We start from the raw sequence: 18,785 nt of genomic DNA on the forward strand, positions 1-18,785 counted from the left end.
AGATCAACGCCGAGGTGGAGAAGAACGTTCTTCTGTTCGCAGCGCGGGTCAAAGCCCTGGAATCCGCTCCCTTACTCTGACTGGAGGGGAATTTTTCACACCCAGAGTTCAAACTACATCCTTTCTGAGCTGAACCTCAAGGCCTTTCACAATAAAAGCTTCATTTGTGTCGCCTTTTTTTTATTCTTTAAATCTTAAAACATTTTTATCTTTTACTCTAAATCAAGAAATAAACAGAAGCTGTTCTTTAATAACTGGGTTTATTTTGTTTGTGTTTTCCAACATCGTTTTGTATCAATAAGACAACCGAGTTTCATTGACAAACTTCATTTCATCTTCTAAATCATTCTCAGCAGGAGTTTTGCAATCTTCTTTATTCTGCTCTCTAGTTACAACAGTGAGAACTGTGATTATATGCCAATCCACCTGGGGGCACTGTCACTGTCAGTAGCTCAAGTTATGGGGTTTGTACTCTTTATGTTATGTGTTTCTGTGACGATCATGGTGGAATAAAGTTCACCAGGTCCAAAACAGAAGTTATTTTTACTAAGCTCAGGCAGTCGGTTTGTTTCAGTCTTTAGTGTAAAACTCAAAATGAATCCATGAAGAATCTGAACACCAAGTTATAGAGACACTTTTACAAGTTTGTGTTGAATATGTGAGCTGATCATGTAGCGTGGCTTTTATTTCTGACGTACACGTCAGTGGACTGTTCTTCAATTGTTGGATTTCAGTTTTAAATTTTAATAATTATGTTTAGTGGGGATTTTATTTTTCTCTCAATAAATTATAATTTAATAAACATTAATTATCAATATTTTATTATACAGAGAATGAAACTGAAATCGCAGAGCTCCATCCCATAAATCTGGAGATATTAGCAGATGAGAAACTCAGTTATTTCATATCTAAGCTGATTTCAGATTCTCAGAAATTTTACTGGTTAGATATCATCAGAATCAGAACCAAAAAAGCTGCTGATGGTTCTGATGAATCTGTTCCAACAGAATCAAGTTTTTTTCTCATTTTTATCTTCTGTTATAATAAATCAGACGATGAAGTGACTGGATGTGATGCTGACTCGGCATGCAGGAGGAACCAGAACCTTGGACCTTCCAGAACCAGAATCTGACGGATCTGCTGCTGGTTAAATGTTTGACTGAGTAACAGAGAAAAGTTCATTTTATAGTAGCAAGTTTCATGTTGTGTGCAGGTTCTGGTCCAGTCAGTGACGTATGCATTAGATGCTTCTGGTGGTTCTGCTGGTCCAGTCGGTGGTTCTGCTGGTTCTGTTGGTCAGCCAGGCTCGCTGCCTCTGGAGAAGGAACCCAGCTGCTTGGTGTTGGCGTCCCTGAGCTGCTGCAGCTGCCGCTGGCCGCGGCGGTACAGATACTCGATGTGCATCACGTCCGTCTTCTTGATGCGCGCGTTCTCCCGGAACTCGTCCCGTATTCTGGGCAGGAAACCCGGTTTGTCCTTCCCGGCCCGCAGGAAGTGGCGGTACAGAGCCAGGACCTGCTTCTGCAGCTTGCTGTACCGCGACATGGCCCGGTTCTGGAGACGGTTATGATCAGAGAGACACCGAACACATCCTGGACCTGGATCAGAGCTCCCAGCCAATCACAGAGCTCCAAGGTCCCTAAACGCTCTGTATCTGTATCTGCACCGCTCTGGTGCTGGACCCTGAATGCAGCACCGCTCTGGTTCTGGACCCTGAACGCAGCACCGCTCTGGTTCTGGACCCTGAACGCAGCACCGCTCTGGTTCTGGACCCTGAACGCAGCACCGCTGTGGTTCTGGAAGCTTCGTCAGGAAAACAAGAAGAAGAGATGAATTATTAAAAATGTGATGTGACAATTTCAATTCAGTTTTCAGCTCTTTAAATACAGGATATAATTTACAGAGTGACAAAGAATTGTCTTCTGTGTAGGATTTATTTACATAATGGTATGACACTGTATCCTAAAATAAGTGGGCACATTTTAGTTCACGCTGTGTTTGAGTCGGTGTTCTTGTTGCCAGTTTGTTGAGTAAAGGTCACTTACTGACCTCTATGGGCCAATATTGTTATTTTAGATAATTTACCCAAGTTTGTTTGTTGGATTAAACGATAAATAAAACAAGTATTTTGGACTCATGACTGTCCTTTTACTGCTCTGTCCATCAACATTACATAATCATGCAGAAATGATCAGTGGATGTTGGACTGAACACAACATGGATGGATGGACGGTTGGATGGACAGTTGGATGATGCTGAGCCAGACTTTAGAAAGGCCTTACGGTATCAGCAGCCCAGTCCTCTGACTTCAGTTATATGCTGAACGTATTTTACAAACATTGCACCTCATATTAAAGTCACAGGTTTATTTCGCATGTGTGTTTATTTTAAATTAAAATATTGTTAGCTTTTTATTAATTGAAACAACATTCAAATATTTGAACATGGAAAATATGAAGTCATCTGCCAGATGTTTTAACTAACCACCCATTTTTACGAGCAGATCAAATTTCTGTAGAATAATAATTTTTGTTGCTTTTTGGGGGGCTAGTGGAGGCACCAAAACTGTCTCCAGCCCAGGGCCCTGATTCTTCTAAGTCTGGCACTGGTTAGCTGGACTCTTTCACAGCTTCACCTGGTCCTACTAATATGACTAAACTTAGAGAATAAAAACTTTAGCATTTTTTTCATCTTTAAAATCCCACAGAAATGATAATCAGATAGAAACAGACGTTCAGGTGACTCTTAAAGAAACATTTAATCGAATAACACACAATAAAACAATAAAATGCGCCTGAACGATAATGAAATATGAAGCTGCTTTAAACTCACGTGCTTAATGAAGATGTTCCGATTAAAGCCAGTTAATATTTGTCCGTTAAAGGTAATAAACCTTAGATTTAGAAGCGGCTAGCTGCTGCTAGCTTCCTCTGTGACCTGTTTCTGCGTTACAACACAGGATCTTAGCGAAAAAACTACAAAACACGTGACTTCCGGTGGCACCTTTAAAACAAACTCAGGATTCAAAAATTCATTACAAATCACTAAACAGAACCGAAACATCCGGTTTTTCATTAATGCAATGAAATAAAAAAACAAACAAAAACAATTTGAGTGAAACGTAATGTCAGACCGGAACCGGAAACAGGGTTCGTTTCCGGTTCGACTTCGAATGAAGCAGTGAATGGAGCGGAGCCGAATACAAACAGGTCTGTGGTTTAATCCGTTTAGTGTTTCTGACAGGCGCCCGTAAAACCCGCCCGTGTTGCCATGGTAACGGCAAGTTAACAAGTGCGTTAAGCTACTTCCGGTTTGGTTTCTGGTACCTTTTGGCATGTTGAGAAGGACTTGAGAAGGGGCGGGGACGGACCACAGTCAGTCTCATACCTAATTTGGAAATGGGACATTGCACTCCGGAAGTGAAGGGGGCGCTATTTCCTATATTATCCGCGGTTTCCCGTTTTTATTTTCTTTTGAAATCTGTGATACACCTTCACCTTTAGGAAGAAGTTTCACTCTCAGCATGTATTTGAACTTCTCTCAAATTTAATTGAGCAAAAGTCAATAACAAACAAATGAATTAGGTCAGAAGAATAACAACCAGGGTTGTTAAACAGACACAAGCAAAAATTCACATTTTTGTTTTTATGGTGCCATGTACAGTATATTATTCTGAGACTTTTTGTTGGTAGAGTCTTATATATAGGAAAAAATAAGATGAAACTATTTAGTCTGTTACTTGGAAATTTTCCTTCGACTCTAAAACGATAAATCATATTCATAGAATCACATTATCAACAATTTGTGAATAGAGCAAAATACTTAGCAAGCTATAGGTAAATGTTATCATTTAGTTTGGTTAAGAAAAATTATTGCACTGTCAATAAATGACTTCTAATAGATGTTATATTTGCCAGAGGACAATAGTAACATCTTCATGAGCTCAAAGGGTCAAACTGATGAATAAAGAGGATGGATTTCTCTGCTGAAATATTCCTGCCATCTTTCATGTTCTTTCAGCAAACAGTTGAGACAGAGTTGTTTTTGGTTTCACCACCATTTACCTGCTGTTTTACCTGCCATAGAAAATATTCTTAAAAGATTGTCTGTGAGTCTGCAGCTCATGTGACCAAACCAGCCGAGGAGATAAAAAGTTAAAACTTGAGTTAAAATGTTGTTTTAACTTGAGTTGAGTTAAGACTCAAGTTAGGACGTTAAGTTTTAACATTTTAACTCAACAAGCTCTGACTAGAGGTTATACACAACCTCTAGTTATGTAACCCAAAGATCACTGGGTCTAAAAAGACAGAGTCTCTGAGAACATTTCTTAAAAATATAGCCAGAGTTTTCAGCAAAGTTGAGCTGACTGTCCAGGAATGACAAGGAATTTAATATTTACCTCAGTTTCAACAGGTTGGTCATCAAGTGAAACTGGAATCACTTTCAGGTTTTGTTTATGTCATTTAATTAGCTTTACTTCTTTAAGAAAATGAAAAGGTATCTTCTTTAGTGAGGGAATTTATCTTTTACTGTTCCAGTAATGCCAGAATTATTAATAAATAATAAAGACTTTGTGGTATTCTGATTTAGTAACGTAATTAGATTAGTTGTGTTACCACCCCACGCCACTAGAGGCAGTATCAGGCCCAAAAAGATTCAACTAAGGAGCAGATTTAGATTTAGAAAGCTTCAGAATTTGTTAAAAACTGTGAGCTGCACTAAAGTAAATAAAAGAGAGAAGTTCAAAAACATGCTGAGAGTGAAAATTTCAAAAGGAAAATAAAAACGGGGTAATATAGGAAATACCGCCCCCTTCAGTTCTGGAGTGCAATGGTCCCATTTCCAAATAAGGTCTGAAACTGACAGCGGTCCGTCCCGCCCTTCCTGTTTGCTGCAGTGAGGTGAACGTGGGCATCTTGGGTCGATTAAAGGGCTGTTTCACCATTTCTAAAGGATTTTACTTTAACATCCAGAACACCGAGATCAGACAGAACCAGGCCGGAACTGAACCCCCGGACCTCTGGGTTTCTGTTTCTGACTGAAGAGACTTGCATCAACTTGGCAGAATATTATGACCTCTGACTGTTGGGGGTTGGAGGGTTTCAGTCATCAACAGATCATCTTGACCTCTAACTGGGTCAGAACCTCTCCAGAACTGCAGCTCATAACGGTTTTCAATGAGAATGGTCCAGTGGAGGGGTCAAAGGTCACGGAGGTTCAGTGAGGCAGACCCAGTAGAACTCCTGGTGGTTCTGTGTTCCTGCAGGCATGGAGATGACGGCGAAGGAGCGGCGGCAGGTGGAGGAGCAGGTGGAGCAGCTGCTGAGCGGCCAGGGGTCAGAGGTCACTCTGTGTGACCTGGGTCTGGAGCTGAGCAAGCCAGCGACTCTGAGGAAGAACGTCACCTACATCGTCTGCGGCATCATTTTCAACGAGCAGGTGAGCAGGACCGACCCAAAAACCAAGATGGCGGCACCGGAAGCTTCATCCAGCTGCTAGCATTAGCATCATTGGTGGTTAGCAGTGCTGTTTAAGTGTTGCTTTTTATTTTAATTATTTCAAAGTAACATCAGCTAATAAACACTGAATTCACATTAAACACCAAATTTAATAACTTATATTTCCCCAGGAGAGAAGAGTTTAACCTGTTATGAATAACAGAAATCTTTTCTCCAGGACTAAAAGCTTTTAGTTTGTTCATTCAGTGTTATTTCTATTTTTATATAATATTTATATTTATGCAGGAGGAGGTGCTGATGGTGCAGGAGGCGAAGCCGGACTGCTACAAGCAGTGGTACCTCCCAGCGGGGCGGGTGGAGGTGGGGGAGAGCCTGGAGGAGGCGCTGCGGAGGGAGGTGAGTCCAGCCTGTCACCGTGGTAACGGGAGCTCAGGTCACCTGATCCCGTCGCTCTGCAGGTGAAGGAGGAGGCGGGCTTCGACTGCCAGCCAATCACGTTGCTGCTGATCCAGGAACAGGGACCGCAGTGGATCCGCTTCATCTTCCTGGCCCGCATCACAGGTCAGAGGTCACGGCCGCTCCGGCGGGGGCAGGAAGGGGTCGGGGTCAGGTGGGCGGAGCCTGAAGGTGTGCTTCCTGTCTGTCAGGAGGAAGCCTGAAGACTCTGACGGCGGCGGACCAGGAGTCTCTGCAGGCGTCCTGGTGGGACCGACAGTCCAGCCTGTCCCTCAGGGGGCGGGACATCCTGCGCCTCATCGACTACGGACTCAGGTCAGACCCAAACGCTCCGACCAGAACCAGAACCATGGTGACCACCTGGAGAGGTCAAAGGTCAGGTTCTGGTCCGGTTTGCATCCTGTGGATGGGCCAAAAGTATTTATACGGATCAGTAACCAGAACATTCTGTTGGTGTGAAACATTTGATCCAGATTAAATCAGGTCTGAAGTGTGCTGACCTCTGACCTCTGACCCTGCTGCCTTCAGGTACCACAGGAGCCCCTGGCACGGCGCCTCGCTGCCTCTGGACCTGAGCTGCCGCCACATCGTCCAGCGGACGCTGCTGCTGTTCGTCGGAGCCGAGAAACGGGTCTGGATCCTGCTGGTCCAAGGTAATCGCTCTCTGCCGTCACCATGACAACCAGACGCCATGCTGTTACTCATCTCCGCCGCGCCCCACAGCCCCGACCCCCCACCTGCCCACAGCAGCGGCCCTGAAGACGCACGCCGTGACGTGGGCGGCCAACATGGCGGTGCAGGAGGCGCTGCCGACGTCGTACTACGACCACGACGTCGCCACGCTGGGCGTCCTCAGCCTGCAGCACAACGGCCGGCAGCACGGCCGCACCGATGGCGTCTGCTTCAACACGCTGGCGGCGCTGGCGCCTGACCTGCCGCAGCGGGACGAGGACGGCCTGGCGGCGGAGCGGCCGGCGCCCGCCACGCCCCCGCCGGTGGAGAACCCGCGCTACGTCTGGATGGAGGTCCGGGCGCCGGCGCTGAGGGAGGAGCTGCTGCGGCAGAGCCAGAACCCGACCCTGCTCCCGATCCAAAGCCTGTACTGACAGGAAGTCACTGCCGCCGGGCTCTTATTGTGAAGGGAATGCCACTACGTTCAGCTTTTATTCTGAAATGTAATGATGACAGTCCGACCTGCCGGTTCAAACCCACTGGACCTTCAGAACCTGGTTTTAACAGAACCTGAACAGAACCGGGACGAGTTTCAGAATAAAAGCCTTGAAAACGTCTCCAGGTGAATAAAAAGCCATAAAGACACTCCGGGTTCTGCAGGACAAACGGGTCGGAACGGTTCTGCTCAGCAGGAAAAACACACATGAGTACGGAGGCCTGAAGGGGACAAAATAAATCAAAACTAAAACTTCCTGTTTCAGCTCCTGTTTTACAACAGATTTAGTTTCTTAAACATTTTAAAGACACTCGCACTTTGATAAAAGTATCTTAAAATATGTAGCTTATGTTTGTTTGCACCGTTTCTTATTTCTGATATTAATGTTATTTTTATATTGTGTTTGTTTCACAGATGGAAACAATTCAGTTCAATCATTAATTACATATACCATGAAATTAATAAAAGTTTAACTAATTGATTCACAGTGTAACTAAATTCAAAATCTTTTTACCAATAAACTGTCTAAATTATTGCATAAATTTTTATCTTTATGTTTCTGTGGAAGTTGTGATATTTTTATGATATTCAATAATTTCTCAGACTCTAAATTGTTTCATTGTGACTCTGCAGGCACAGAAACAATAAATTAATCATGCACACCCAGTGTTGTATAAAGTACTGAAATCTCAGAGTCAAGTAAAAGTATAAGTACCTCTCCAAAATACGACTTTGGTAAAAGTCGAAGTCACTGACTGAAATGTTACTTGAGTTAAAGTCTTAAAGTATCTGAAACTTCTTGTACTTAAGTATGGAAATTACTGTAAAAATGGATGTACTCAAGTAATGTAATGAAAAGTACAAGTAAAAAGTAAAACAAGGCAAGTGTGAATGACATTTCTTATATTTTGGTAAACTTGTCAAATAAACTTAAAATAATGTACCCAACCAAGTGCAGGCAAAATGAAACCTGCTAATAAATTGTTCCAGTTTTAAAGAGTAGCGCATGTTAATGGTTTGTGGTTTTGAACTTGCATGCCTTTCCTATATTCGTTAAATTCAGTCTAAATTGCTATCGCTATGGCTTCTGTCCCCCATTGAACTAGGGTGACCAGACGTCCTCTTTTTCCCGGACATGTCCTACTTTTCAGACCTAAAAAGATGTCCGGGGGGAATTTAAAAATTGTCCGGGATTTTGGTCAACTGCCTCAAACACATTACATAGCTTACAGTGCATTATAGGGCACGGCGCTGCGTGTCACGTAATCCCTGAGCCGCGTCAGTGCGGGCAGCACTCTTCTCTGTTCTGATTTCCCCAACAATGGGAGAAGCGAAACAGGTGTATCCTATTGGTGGTGATGAACAAGCCCAGGCAAGCAGGCTACGGACTTTGTTCGGTAGCCTGCTTGCTACTTGCTAATCAGTAGGTGGGGTCAAAACACTTTGTTTCTCTCTCTCGCTTTTTTGTAACGAGAAACTAAACCACACATTGAAAATGTATCGGAGTAAAAGTACGCAATTAAGTTCGGAAATATAGTGAAGTAAAAGTGAAAGTCATCAAAAATTTTCATACTCGAGGAAAGTATGAAGTACTCCAAAATATACTTAAGTAAAGTAGTGAAGTATTTTTACTTCGTTACTATACAACACTGTGCACACCATTAATTATGTACTTATTAAATTATTTAAACCTTATTTTAATTTTTATTCTTGGATGATTGTATATTTAGTTGCTTGTTTGCTGTCCTGTTTTATTTTTTGTTGGATGTTTGGATGTTGAGTCTGAAATAAAGTTTAATTTCTATTTATTTAATTTAGTCTCTTTTTGCCTCCATATAACAACTAAGATAAATAATTTATTATAAAGTTTTACCAGGAGGGACGCTGTGTTAGAGGTCGTAGTTTTACGGTCTGAAAGTTTAAAGTCTGAGTTTCAGAGCTGATCAGAACTTTATCTCGTTCTTGCCTGGATGACCTTTAACCCTTGGATCCAGTAATGCGTCCCAGTTGCTGTTCTCTGGGTTCCCCAGCAGGAGTCGCTGTTTCACAGGGATCCTACAGCCGTAGATAGGAAATAATTTGCTCGTTTGTTGTAGAAAATGTTGAGTTTTTTGTCAGAAGTTTCTGCCTGGTTTTCTGATCTGGATCGGCTGCTGAGGCTCGTTTGGGTCCACCAGAACCTTTAATGAAAATAATGAGAGTGGCTCTTCAGTCGGACCCAGACGGGTCAGAACCCGGATGTTCTGGCTGCACATCATCTTCATCATCAATCATCATCATCATCATCATCTTAGTCCAGTTCTGCTGAATCAGCGTCACAGTAAAACCCAGAGGAACTCAAACAGCCATTGTTTCATTTCACAGCAGAACTAAATAATTTATTCAGAAACATTTTATGAATCTAAACACTGAAACTCGTCCGTCGCTCCTGCTGCCCTCTGATTGGCTCATGTCTGGTCAGCTGACTTCTCCGTCTTGGCCTTGCGGACGAAGCCGTCGTTGAGCTTCTTCAGGTGTTTGTTCCGGTTGTCCAGACGGACGACCCATTCCCCCCTCAGCCTGAAAACACACAACACCACCCGGTCAGGACGGCTGCTCAACATGCGGCACGCGGGCCGAACTGGGGCGTCCGGGACAGAGATGTGGGCCCCAGCAGGAGCCGCTCACATTCTGTTCTTGTTGCTGAGATCAGACATTTTCTTCTAGACCAGAACATATAAAATCAGTTGACTCTATAAAGGCTGAATTTTAATGTTTTGGATTTTTACAGACGTCTTTTTTTTAGTTTATTTGTTTCATTAAAATGTTTCTCAATTTCTGGTGAGAAGGTTGAAAAAAACAGAATAGAAATTTTCTACATTTTTAATTTTAAAAATCATAATTTTGGCCTGCGAGTGCTTGGATAACACCACTCTAGATGCATTTTTATCTGTTAGAATGTCCCAGTCAAAGTTCAGACCTAAATCTAAGGACAATCTAAAGCGTTATGCGTTGTTACAGTTCATACGCCGTTTTATGGTCAGAATATTCAGGAGTGTAAAAAACAAACTCCTAGCGTAGCGCTATGCTAGTCCAACAACAAACGCGGCGTGCTGGAATGTCTGGTCACGTTTTTCTGTCCAATCAGAGGACTGTGCCGCGTGACTCCTGTAGCTCCGCCCCAAACGGACCAAACTGTGGTCCAATCTGGTCCATTTTTCATGACTTTGATCAGGAAATTTTCACAAAAACAATCAGGAAATCCTGGAGGGACTGACTGTCCTACGGAGAAGTCTCAAACATCCTGAACATCATCCCTGTTCTGTCCGCTTTAATCCAACTCCAGTCTGCCTAGTCAAAGTCCGGTCTGGTTGATGAGGTGTGAACGCTAATCGACCTCTGACCTCTGGTCCTCCAAACCTCGGTCTGGGTTCAGTTGAAGTGAACTCTGGTTCGGTTTGAATGTGAACGCCAAGCGGACCAGAGACCGCTGCAAACTGCTGCAAGAAGTGGACTGCAGTACAGGGCATTCTGGGTAAACATAATTGAAGCTAATGTGCTAGCCTAGTTCTAGCAGACTAAAGACTAAAGAGAAATCCTCCAACTGCTAAAACCTGACGCCTCCATCTTGTTTCCATCTGGTGAAGAAGGAAGTTGCTCTCAGTGTCTTCAGAGGTTTTTGTGTCGTTTCCTTCAGTGGTTCTTGGTGCAGCGCCCCCACAGGCCAGGAGGAGAACAGGTTGATTTGACTCAGAACCACAGCAGCTGGAGGTGGAGCAGATGTTGAAGTTCTGGTTCCAGTAGAACCGGGTCGACCGGACCATCAGGGGGAAACATTCTCAGAGATTTGTCAAGGCTCAGAGTCCGGTATGTTAACGAGTCGTCACAAAGACAGAGGAACAAATGTGAGAGCATGTCAGCAGGTTGGAGAACAAACACAAGTACAGACCTGTGTGTGTGTGTGTGTGTGTGTGTGTGTGTGTGTGTGTGTGTGTGGGCGTGTGTGTGTGTGTAAGCTGACTCTCTCTGTCAGCTGTCCTCACCATTTCTGTGCCGCCTTCCTGACGAGTTTTCCGGATTATTCCATTTGTTCTTTCAGCTGCTGATAATCCTGCTGACCTCGGCAGAGTCAGAACCACAGACGGAAACTCGCCCAGAACATCTCGACCCGTACGGGTCATTTATTCAGGAACGTGTGGACCACCTGAAGGAGTTCTTCCACCAACTGAGACCCAGTGCAGCCTGCTTCTGGTTCTGACCCGTTTCCATGGATGCATGCCTACAGCTCTGATTCTGTTTCAGCTGAACCTGAGGGTCACCAACCTTTAGCTCCAGGCTGACACCAGATATTTCAGAAAATCATCAAACCACATTTTTCACTCTAATGTACGATTGTGAGTTTATTACAAATTTTCTGCAAAATGTTCAAAAACCCTGAGTTGAAGTTCTGCCAACTCCCTCCTGCAGGTGGCAGTGTTTCCCATTCCTCTGCTACTTCAAGTTTAGCTGATGTCAAGTTACAGTCCATGATCGATGAGAAGTGAAACAAAAAGTCGTATTTACCGTCAAATTTTAACGCAAGCAGAGCAGAGCAATCCGACATGAGAGGGAGGAAATTATCGTAAAAACAAAACGCAAATATTCCTAAAAACGCGCCACAAAATAAATGATTTTGGTTTAAAAAAACTATTGTGAACTATTGGAGGGATTGGTCTGTATCATCGCTACTAGAAGGATTTTAATGTTGATGCAAAAAACAGAAAGATGAAAAACGTCATTTTCAGCTGCGAGCGACAGGAGCAAACGGATGGATGAAGCTAACTCCAACACGCAATCACAAAAAATCCCAAACAACACAAAACCGAAACAAGCAGCAGGTTTTTCTGCCTCTGTGGTTTGATGAAATAAAGTCTTGTGAGTCGTTTTATCTTTGACGGCGTCTGGCTGAAAGCAGAGAGCCTGAAGCTGCGTCGGCCTCCTGACAACTTTGGCGTTTAAAGCTTCATGAAACTGAATCTAAATCCATCCTGCTGGCTGTCGCTTTCCGTCACTCATCGCCTCGTCCTCCAGGCTCCGCCCACATCCCACATAGCGCTCACAATTAGCCGGCGACCCGGTAACAGATACCCGGGGGATTAGGAGAAACACGGTATGATAGGAGGGGGATTAGGGGACGGGGTAATGGAGAGCAGGGGATTATGGGAGTCAGCAGAAACCCGTCCAGATGTTCCTCTGCTGGAAGCTCAGTTCATTCACAGCAACCTGAAGGAAACCGCAGAGAAAGACTCAGAACCTCCAGAGACACAGAGAGACGGTCACAAAGTCGGCCTTCCGTCCAGAGGACTGACGTCTCAGATAGAGAAACTCCTCCATGTTTTTCTGTAGGTTCCTGCAGCAGCAGCAATGTGAAACATGGTGGTGGCAGCATCATGCTGTGGGAAGCAGGTCAGGGTTCATGTGAAGATGGCTGAGTCAAAGCAGGACGAGCCTGGAGGGAACCTGGAGGTTTCAGTCAGAGCCAGGAAGTTAAAGTCTGGATGAACCGGTTCTGACCCGACTGGTCCGGTCGGTTCTGACCGGTCAGAACCTTCAGAACCTCTTCCAGCTGAGGAATCAGTCGTTTGGTGCTGAATCTCTCCTTCCTGCCACCATGAGCGGCGCCTCATTCCTCTCTCCGCTCCCTGCCAGAACCGGCGACCCGGCCGGCGGTCCCGCTGATGTTTCCGCTCATTAGCGTCCGGCGCGGTGCGGCGACCCTTTGAGGACCGGATTGTCTCCGGGGCCGCGGCTTGCTGAGAGACGGGATGTTTGTAATGAGCGGTTCTGTTTTTAGATGTGTCTATTTGTTATCTACGCTCACATGTCGGCCCGCTGCGACCCAAACGCATTCATCCGCCGTGTCGTAAGCGGGTCCACACGCAGAGCGCAGGGTGAGGCTCAACACGCGGCGCCCGCACAGGTGAGGCGGCCGAGCCGGCAGCGCCCCGTGGTCACTCAGCATGGAGCTGTAAACCAGCAGTATGGAGCTAAATTAGGGCCATAAAGTTTGTTCAAAGGAAAAAAATGAAATGAAACTGACAAAACATTTCAAACTGAAATGTTTGAAACTACTTTTCAGGTTCAAACTTTTTTTTTCAGTTTGAAATCTTTTTTTCTTTTGAACAAATATGGTAGCAATTTAGCTCCGTACAACAGCAGCTCCATCTGAACCGGGCCGATTACAGATTAGAGATTAATCTGATTATAGGAATAAATTACGTCCCAGCTCAGATAGAAGGAAACAATCATATTTAAGTTATTTCATGACTTGAACATGATACTGAAAATAATGTATAATTCCTTAAATTCAGCTGCAGATTAGCAGGCAGAGACTTAATGACGACAATCAGACATTAATGTTCCACTATATTTTATTAACGGTATAAAAATCTGCTGATACTGGATGTTGTTTAGGACATATATGGGGGTTTTAGCAGGAGTTTTAGTTACTCTGATCCGAACTGTTCAGATCCAGGTGGGAAAAGCCTGAAAACCCAAAATCAGAACCTTTTAACAGTTATTAAGGTCTTCAGAACCAGCGGACCAGAGTTACCAGAACCAGAAATAAACGATTTGAGGGGCATTTAGTTTCTACGCTCCTCAGATCTGCAACAAACTGCCTGAAAACCTGAACAGTTCCGAACCCGCTGGTTCTGGAAACATCTATCACTATCCGTATGTTTGGCTAACTGAATGTTTGGCTAACTGGATGTTTAGCTAACTGTATGTTTGGCTAACTGGATGTTTGGCCAACTGAATGTTAGGCTAACTGAATGTTTGGCTAACTGAATGTTTAGCTTACTGAATGTTTGGCTAACTGGATGTTTGGCTAACTGGATGTTTAGCTAACTGTATGTTTGGCTAACTGGATGTTTAGCTAACTGAATGTTAGGCTAACTGAATGTTTGGCTAACTGAATGTTAGGCCAACTGAATGTTTGGCTAACTGGATGTTTGGCTAACTGGATGTTTGGCTAACTGGATGTTTAGCTAACTGTATGTTTGGCTAACTGGATGTTTGGCTAACTGAATATTAGACTAACTGAATGTTTGGCTAACTGAATGTTTAGCTAACTGAATGTTAGGCTAACTGAATGTTTGGCTAACTGAATGTTAGGCCAACTGAATGTTTGGCTAACTGGATGTTTGGCTAACTGGATGTTTGGCTAACTGAATGTTTAGCTAACTGTATGTTTCTCTAACTGGATGTTTGGCTAACTGAATGTTTGTGTCTGCTGTGATAAAGAGACGAGGTCTTACTGACTTTTTCAGGGCGCTCTTGTTCATCCTGTTCTCTTCGCTCTCAGCATGCTGGTTATCGGCGCTGATCCGGTTCTCCCAGAACGACTTGATGTACAGACGGTCGTGGATCAGAGCCAAGTTCATCTGCAACAAAACAAAACCAACAACAGTGGTTCAGCAAAATGCCTCCATCAGAAGGAACTGGTACCAAACCACAGAACCTTAAAGATTCTGTTCCCCAGTTTAAAGGGTCGGCTAGCTGTACTGGTCCGTCGTGGTGAAGAGAGAGCTGAGCCAAAAAGCGAAGCTCTCGATTTACCGGTCGATCTACGTTCCCACCCTCATCTATGGTCATGAGCTTTGGGTCGTGACCAAAAGAACGAGATCGCGGATACAAGCGGCCGAAATGGGTTTTCTCCGTAGGGTGGCTGGGCTCTCCCTTAGAGAGAGAAGCTCAGTCATCCGGGAGGGACTCAGAGTAGAGCCGCTGCTCCTTCACATCGAGAGGAGCCAGTTGAGGTGGCTCAGGCATCTGGTCAGGATGCCTCCTGGACGCCTCCCTGGTGAGGAGTTCCGGGCACGTCCCACCGGGAGGAGGCCCCGGGGAAGACCCAGGACACGCTGGAGGGACTATGTCTCTCGGCTGGCCTGGGAACGCCTCGGGATTCCCCCGGAGGAGCTGGAAGAAGTGGCTGGGGAGGGAAGTCTGGGCCTCCCTCCTGAAGCTGCTACCCCCGCGACCCGACCCCGGATAAGCGGAAGAAGATGGATGGATGGATGGATAGCTGACTCAACAGAGCTAAACCAGCTAAAAACAGGAGCTGTAAGCTAACTGAGGCGTCACTGTTCAGTTGCTGTTTCAGTTGAAGCTATAACTGTGAGCACTAAATTTAAAGGTCACACTGTTGTATCTACGTTTTGGTCTCTTATTTTGACATATGACAGGAAGTAGTTGGGTTGTTGTCTCCTTATGATAAAGACAATAATAGTGCTCTGGTACCAAAGAGAGGCTTCCTTAAACTTTAAACTGTCCTGGAAATGGTCACAGATTAACAGATAAGATGGAAACTTCCTGTTAGCATTGTGAGGCTAGCATGAATGGCTAACCATTAGCCATTACAGATACTAAAGGTAGAGTCCTACTGAGGCTAGAGACCTAATGGTGCGTTCAATTTTTCTCTGAAGTTGTAACTCGAAGCTGTGACTGATGTAGGAAACATCGTTCCTGTTAACATATTTGGAGAAGTTTGGATTCCAACATGGCGACGCCCAGGTAGCCATTATTCGCAATACATCTTACGAAACTTTACTTTCCATGAACAAACATCACTTTTAATCTGGTCAGGGTAGAGTTGCAGGCGCTACACATAATGCTGACTTTAGACTGACTTTTATTTTGTAAATTAAGAATATTTTCATTGCTGCTTCCTACTGTTGATGCGAGGAGCAGCTATATTGTTTCTCGTAGTCGGCCTTATGAAATATTCTCCAGTCCCAGCTGATTTTTACGACTGGGAAGTCGTAATTTCTGAATTCTCACTGCAAATGAAACGCACCATTTGTGGTTGTATCTATTTTTAAGTCTCTTATTTTGACATAAGACAGGAAGTAGTTCTTGAGTTGTCGGGTTCTGAAAAAGGCAACGACAGCGCTCAGTTATTACAGAGAGGTTTCATCAAATCTCAAACTGTTCAGGAAATCAGTGGAGAAAAGAAATATAGACAGATTACCAGAAAAACTTCCTGTTAGCACTGTGAGGCTAGCATGACTATTAGCCACTACCGAGACTGCAGCTGGCGTCCTACAGAGGTTAAAGGGCAAATCCACCATTGTGACAGGATTTGATCGTCCCTGGTTCCAGATCACTGAGATTCATGAAATCTTTGTTTTTACTGAGAAAATAAACAAAACGGATCCATTTCTGTGTTTTTCAAACATAAAATCCATCTTAGATTAGGATCAGACCTGGGATTAGTTCAGATTTGTCCAAAATACATTAACCAAAACTTCAGAGTAAAGTTATAATCACAATAATAATTTAACTCATTTGTTCGTTTCATTAAAAAGTTGTTAATATTTGTCGTGGAACAAGCACGTAAATCCACAAAAAATGCTGCTGAACTTATTTCTGTAGTTTTTTTTAGTGATCATTTCTGGAAACTTTCAACTTGTCCTAAAATATTTTGCCTCCATTATGAGTGAAATCTGTTCTGTCAGGCTCCTTAAAATCCAGCTTCTTGGTTTTTGTTCAAACAAAAATAATCGATTCTTAGTTTTCTCCCAAATATGAATAATATTTAATCTCTGATGCAACATCTTTAGTTCAGTATGGAGGCCTCGCTTTGGACCCAATAACAAGTAATAAAACAAGAAAAACTGTTCATATGTTGAGTTTCCTGGTGAAAAGCAGACGTTTAATAAAGTTTACTGTTTAATAATGTTTAATAAAGTTTATGTTTAATAAAGTTTACTGTCGGGTTTTATGTGCCGATCAGCCGCCTGGGAAACGTTTTGGACCACAAGAATCATGTTGGTCATAAACGGATCAAATAAAATCTAAATTTAAAGAGCGACTCGTATCAATTCAGTTACAAAATAAACATGGAGCAGCCAAACCAACCTCAGGACTGAAAGTGCAATTCTATAAAATATAATTTCTGTTTCTCTAAACTTACATCTGAACACATTTTGATTCTTTTCTCCTTTTTCATTTTAAACTCATCAGATCTGAAGCTGATTTGATGAGCTCAGCTCATCAAAAGTTAATAATTATTAATTATTATTAATAATTATTAACACATTATTCATAATGTGTTAATAATAACACATTATTTTAGTTATTCAATAAAACATCAGCTGTACCTGTAGGGGAAATAAGCAGATCTGTTTCTGATTCCCGATTCGTCCACAGCTCTGCAGCAGGAAGAGAGAAAAACAGGTTAAATCCAGAAATCCTCAGTTTATTTATTAAAATACTTTTATTTGCTGAGTTAATCTAAATAATAACCTAAAAAAGGCTGAATGAAGTCACTGAAGCAGATATTTGATCTTATTTAGGAGGAGGATAAGCCACTGACCTTCAGGAGAGCCCCAGCTGAGCGTCCGTCCGTCCCTCACAGTGAGTGATGTCAGTCTGTCCGTACGTCCTAGCCAAAGCCCGGAACCACGCCCCCAGCAGCAGGACGCCTCCCAGATGTCAGGGCTGGAAATATGTGGAGCTCCAGCTGGACCTCCAGACACCCAGGAGAGAAAACTGAGGAGAAACGCTGCATAGGGATTCATTCATTCATTCATTAGGGTTCCAATCTGATTGGCTGATTTAATCATTCTGCTATTTTCTACCTTCAGATTTAAATATTATAAAATAAATCCAAATGTTCCCAAAGAGCATTAATATTTGGCTGGGGAAGCCACACACACAATGCTACAAAAATATGTAAATAAATATCAACTTTTAAAATGTTTTCATGCTCAACTCAATAATTATTACATTCCTTTAGCATAAATGCTAACTCATACTGTCTGATTTTGGATGGCCATGAGTTCTCTGGTGGAAAATTGTCATGATTTGTGGTGGTGAGGTAGCGCAGTGGACCCAGGTATGGAGAGTAAATGATGATTTAACGATGAAATACAAAAACAAGAATCCAGGCAGCACAGGTGAGCAGAAGGCGAGGAGCTCAGAAACCGGTAGCAACTGGAATAACAGCAAACACAGGCACTGGGGAGACACAGGTGGGATTAAATACACAGGGGGTAATCAGGGGAACCAGACACAGCTGGGGTCAATCAAGGGGTAGACAGGACAGCAGAGACTCAACTGACACAGAAACCAAAATAAACAGACAGAAAACTCCTCACCAAAATTTTATTATCAGATATTATGACTTTATTACCAGATAATACAAATTTTCATCAGAGTTAATCAGATTTGACTGGCAGCTGAAATGTCATAAATGACATTTAAATTAGGGAACGTCCGTATTTCACGTCCTGTCCCGGGCGTCCCGGGTTTTTTTAGAAAGTGAGGAAATGTCCTGTTTTTTTAAATTTCCTTCATTGGACCATTAAATTTACAGGCACTAGGGCCCTGCGCACGGCGCTGCGTGTGACGTAATCCCTGAGCCGCGTCAGTGCGGGCAGCCCTGGTCTTAATCAGAAGGTAGATAGCGCGGCTGTCAGTGCGCCAACAACACGCCAAAGCGCAAATGTACGGAGTTTCCCCGCTTTTAGAGCAACACCCCCCCCCCAGGTTGTCCTGCTTTTCCCAAATTAAAATATGGTCACCCTAATTTAAATCAGTTATTTTACGTTAAAATAGACTGAACAACAGAAAACAAAAATTATACTAAAACGTTTTAAGACTTTATAAATATATTGGATTTACTTTTATTCTTAATTTTGTTTTTATAGTATATTTTATTACTTACCTTACTTACCTTT

General features: G+C 43.3%; 3 protein-coding genes across 5 annotated transcripts; 1 reads left to right on the forward strand and 2 right to left on the reverse strand.

The window, feature by feature from the left end:
• Positions 1-243: 243 nt before the first annotated feature.
• On the reverse strand, positions 244-3,029 carry sdhaf1 (succinate dehydrogenase complex assembly factor 1). Of its 2 annotated transcripts, none has more exons than XM_032579052.1 (2): positions 2,833-3,029; positions 244-1,743 (listed from the first exon to the last, which is right to left on the reverse strand). In XM_032579052.1, the coding sequence occupies exon 2, from the start codon at positions 1,543-1,545 to the stop codon at positions 1,297-1,299; it is 249 nt and encodes an 82-aa protein (XP_032434943.1). In that variant the 5' UTR covers positions 1,546-1,743; positions 2,833-3,029; the 3' UTR covers positions 244-1,296. The 2 variants fall into 2 exon arrangements, with proteins under 2 accessions (XP_032434943.1, XP_032434942.1); XM_032579051.1 differs by having other exon boundaries at positions 244-1,803.
• A 98-nt stretch (positions 3,030-3,127) lies between these two features.
• nudt18 (nudix (nucleoside diphosphate linked moiety X)-type motif 18) lies at positions 3,128-7,747 on the forward strand. 2 transcript variants are annotated; one of them, XM_032579049.1, is made up of 7 exons: positions 3,128-3,209; positions 5,267-5,439; positions 5,745-5,855; positions 5,918-6,020; positions 6,107-6,290; positions 6,444-6,568; positions 6,639-7,747. In XM_032579049.1, the coding sequence occupies exons 1-7, from the start codon at positions 3,185-3,187 to the stop codon at positions 7,019-7,021; spliced, it is 1,104 nt and encodes a 367-aa protein (XP_032434940.1). In that variant the 5' UTR covers positions 3,128-3,184; the 3' UTR covers positions 7,022-7,747. The 2 variants fall into 2 exon arrangements, with proteins under 2 accessions (XP_032434940.1, XP_032434941.1); XM_032579050.1 differs by having other exon boundaries at positions 3,129-3,209; positions 6,107-6,230.
• Positions 7,748-9,429: 1,682 nt separating this feature from the next.
• LOC116729824 (protein FAM240B) lies at positions 9,430-17,593 on the reverse strand. Its single transcript, XM_032578617.1, has 4 exons — positions 17,420-17,593; positions 17,205-17,255; positions 14,365-14,486; positions 9,430-9,642 (listed from the first exon to the last, which is right to left on the reverse strand). Exons 3-4 carry the CDS (start codon positions 14,484-14,486, stop codon positions 9,531-9,533), a joined length of 234 nt encoding a protein of 77 aa, XP_032434508.1. The 5' UTR covers positions 17,205-17,255; positions 17,420-17,593; the 3' UTR covers positions 9,430-9,530.
• Positions 17,594-18,785: the final 1,192 nt, after the last annotated feature.

Source organism: Xiphophorus hellerii, chromosome 12 (genome assembly GCF_003331165.1).
Source record: "Xiphophorus hellerii strain 12219 chromosome 12, Xiphophorus_hellerii-4.1, whole genome shotgun sequence".
NCBI lineage: Eukaryota > Metazoa > Chordata > Actinopteri > Cyprinodontiformes > Poeciliidae > Xiphophorus > Xiphophorus hellerii.

Excerpts from the sequence above, each read along its gene's own strand:
- sdhaf1 (XM_032579052.1), bottom strand. The coding sequence starts at position 1,545 with ATGTCGCGGTACAGCAAGCTGCAGAAGCAGGTCCTGGCTCTGTACCGC.
- nudt18 (XM_032579049.1), top strand. The coding sequence starts at position 3,185 with ATGGAGCGGAGCCGAATACAAACAG. Across the intron at positions 6,291-6,443 it reads ACCACCTGGAGAGGTCAAAG|GTACCACAGGAGCCCCTGGC; the intron begins GTCAGGTTCTGG and ends TGCTGCCTTCAG. Across the intron at positions 6,569-6,638 it reads CTGGATCCTGCTGGTCCAAG|CCCCGACCCCCCACCTGCCC; the intron begins GTAATCGCTCTC and ends CGCGCCCCACAG.
- LOC116729824 (XM_032578617.1), bottom strand. The coding sequence starts at position 14,486 with ATGAACTTGGCTCTGATCCACGACCGTCTGTACATCAAGTCGTTCTGG. Across the intron at positions 9,643-14,364 it reads AACAAGAGCGCCCTGAAAAA|GCTGAGGGGGGAATGGGTCG; the intron begins GTCAGTAAGACC and ends GTGTGTTTTCAG.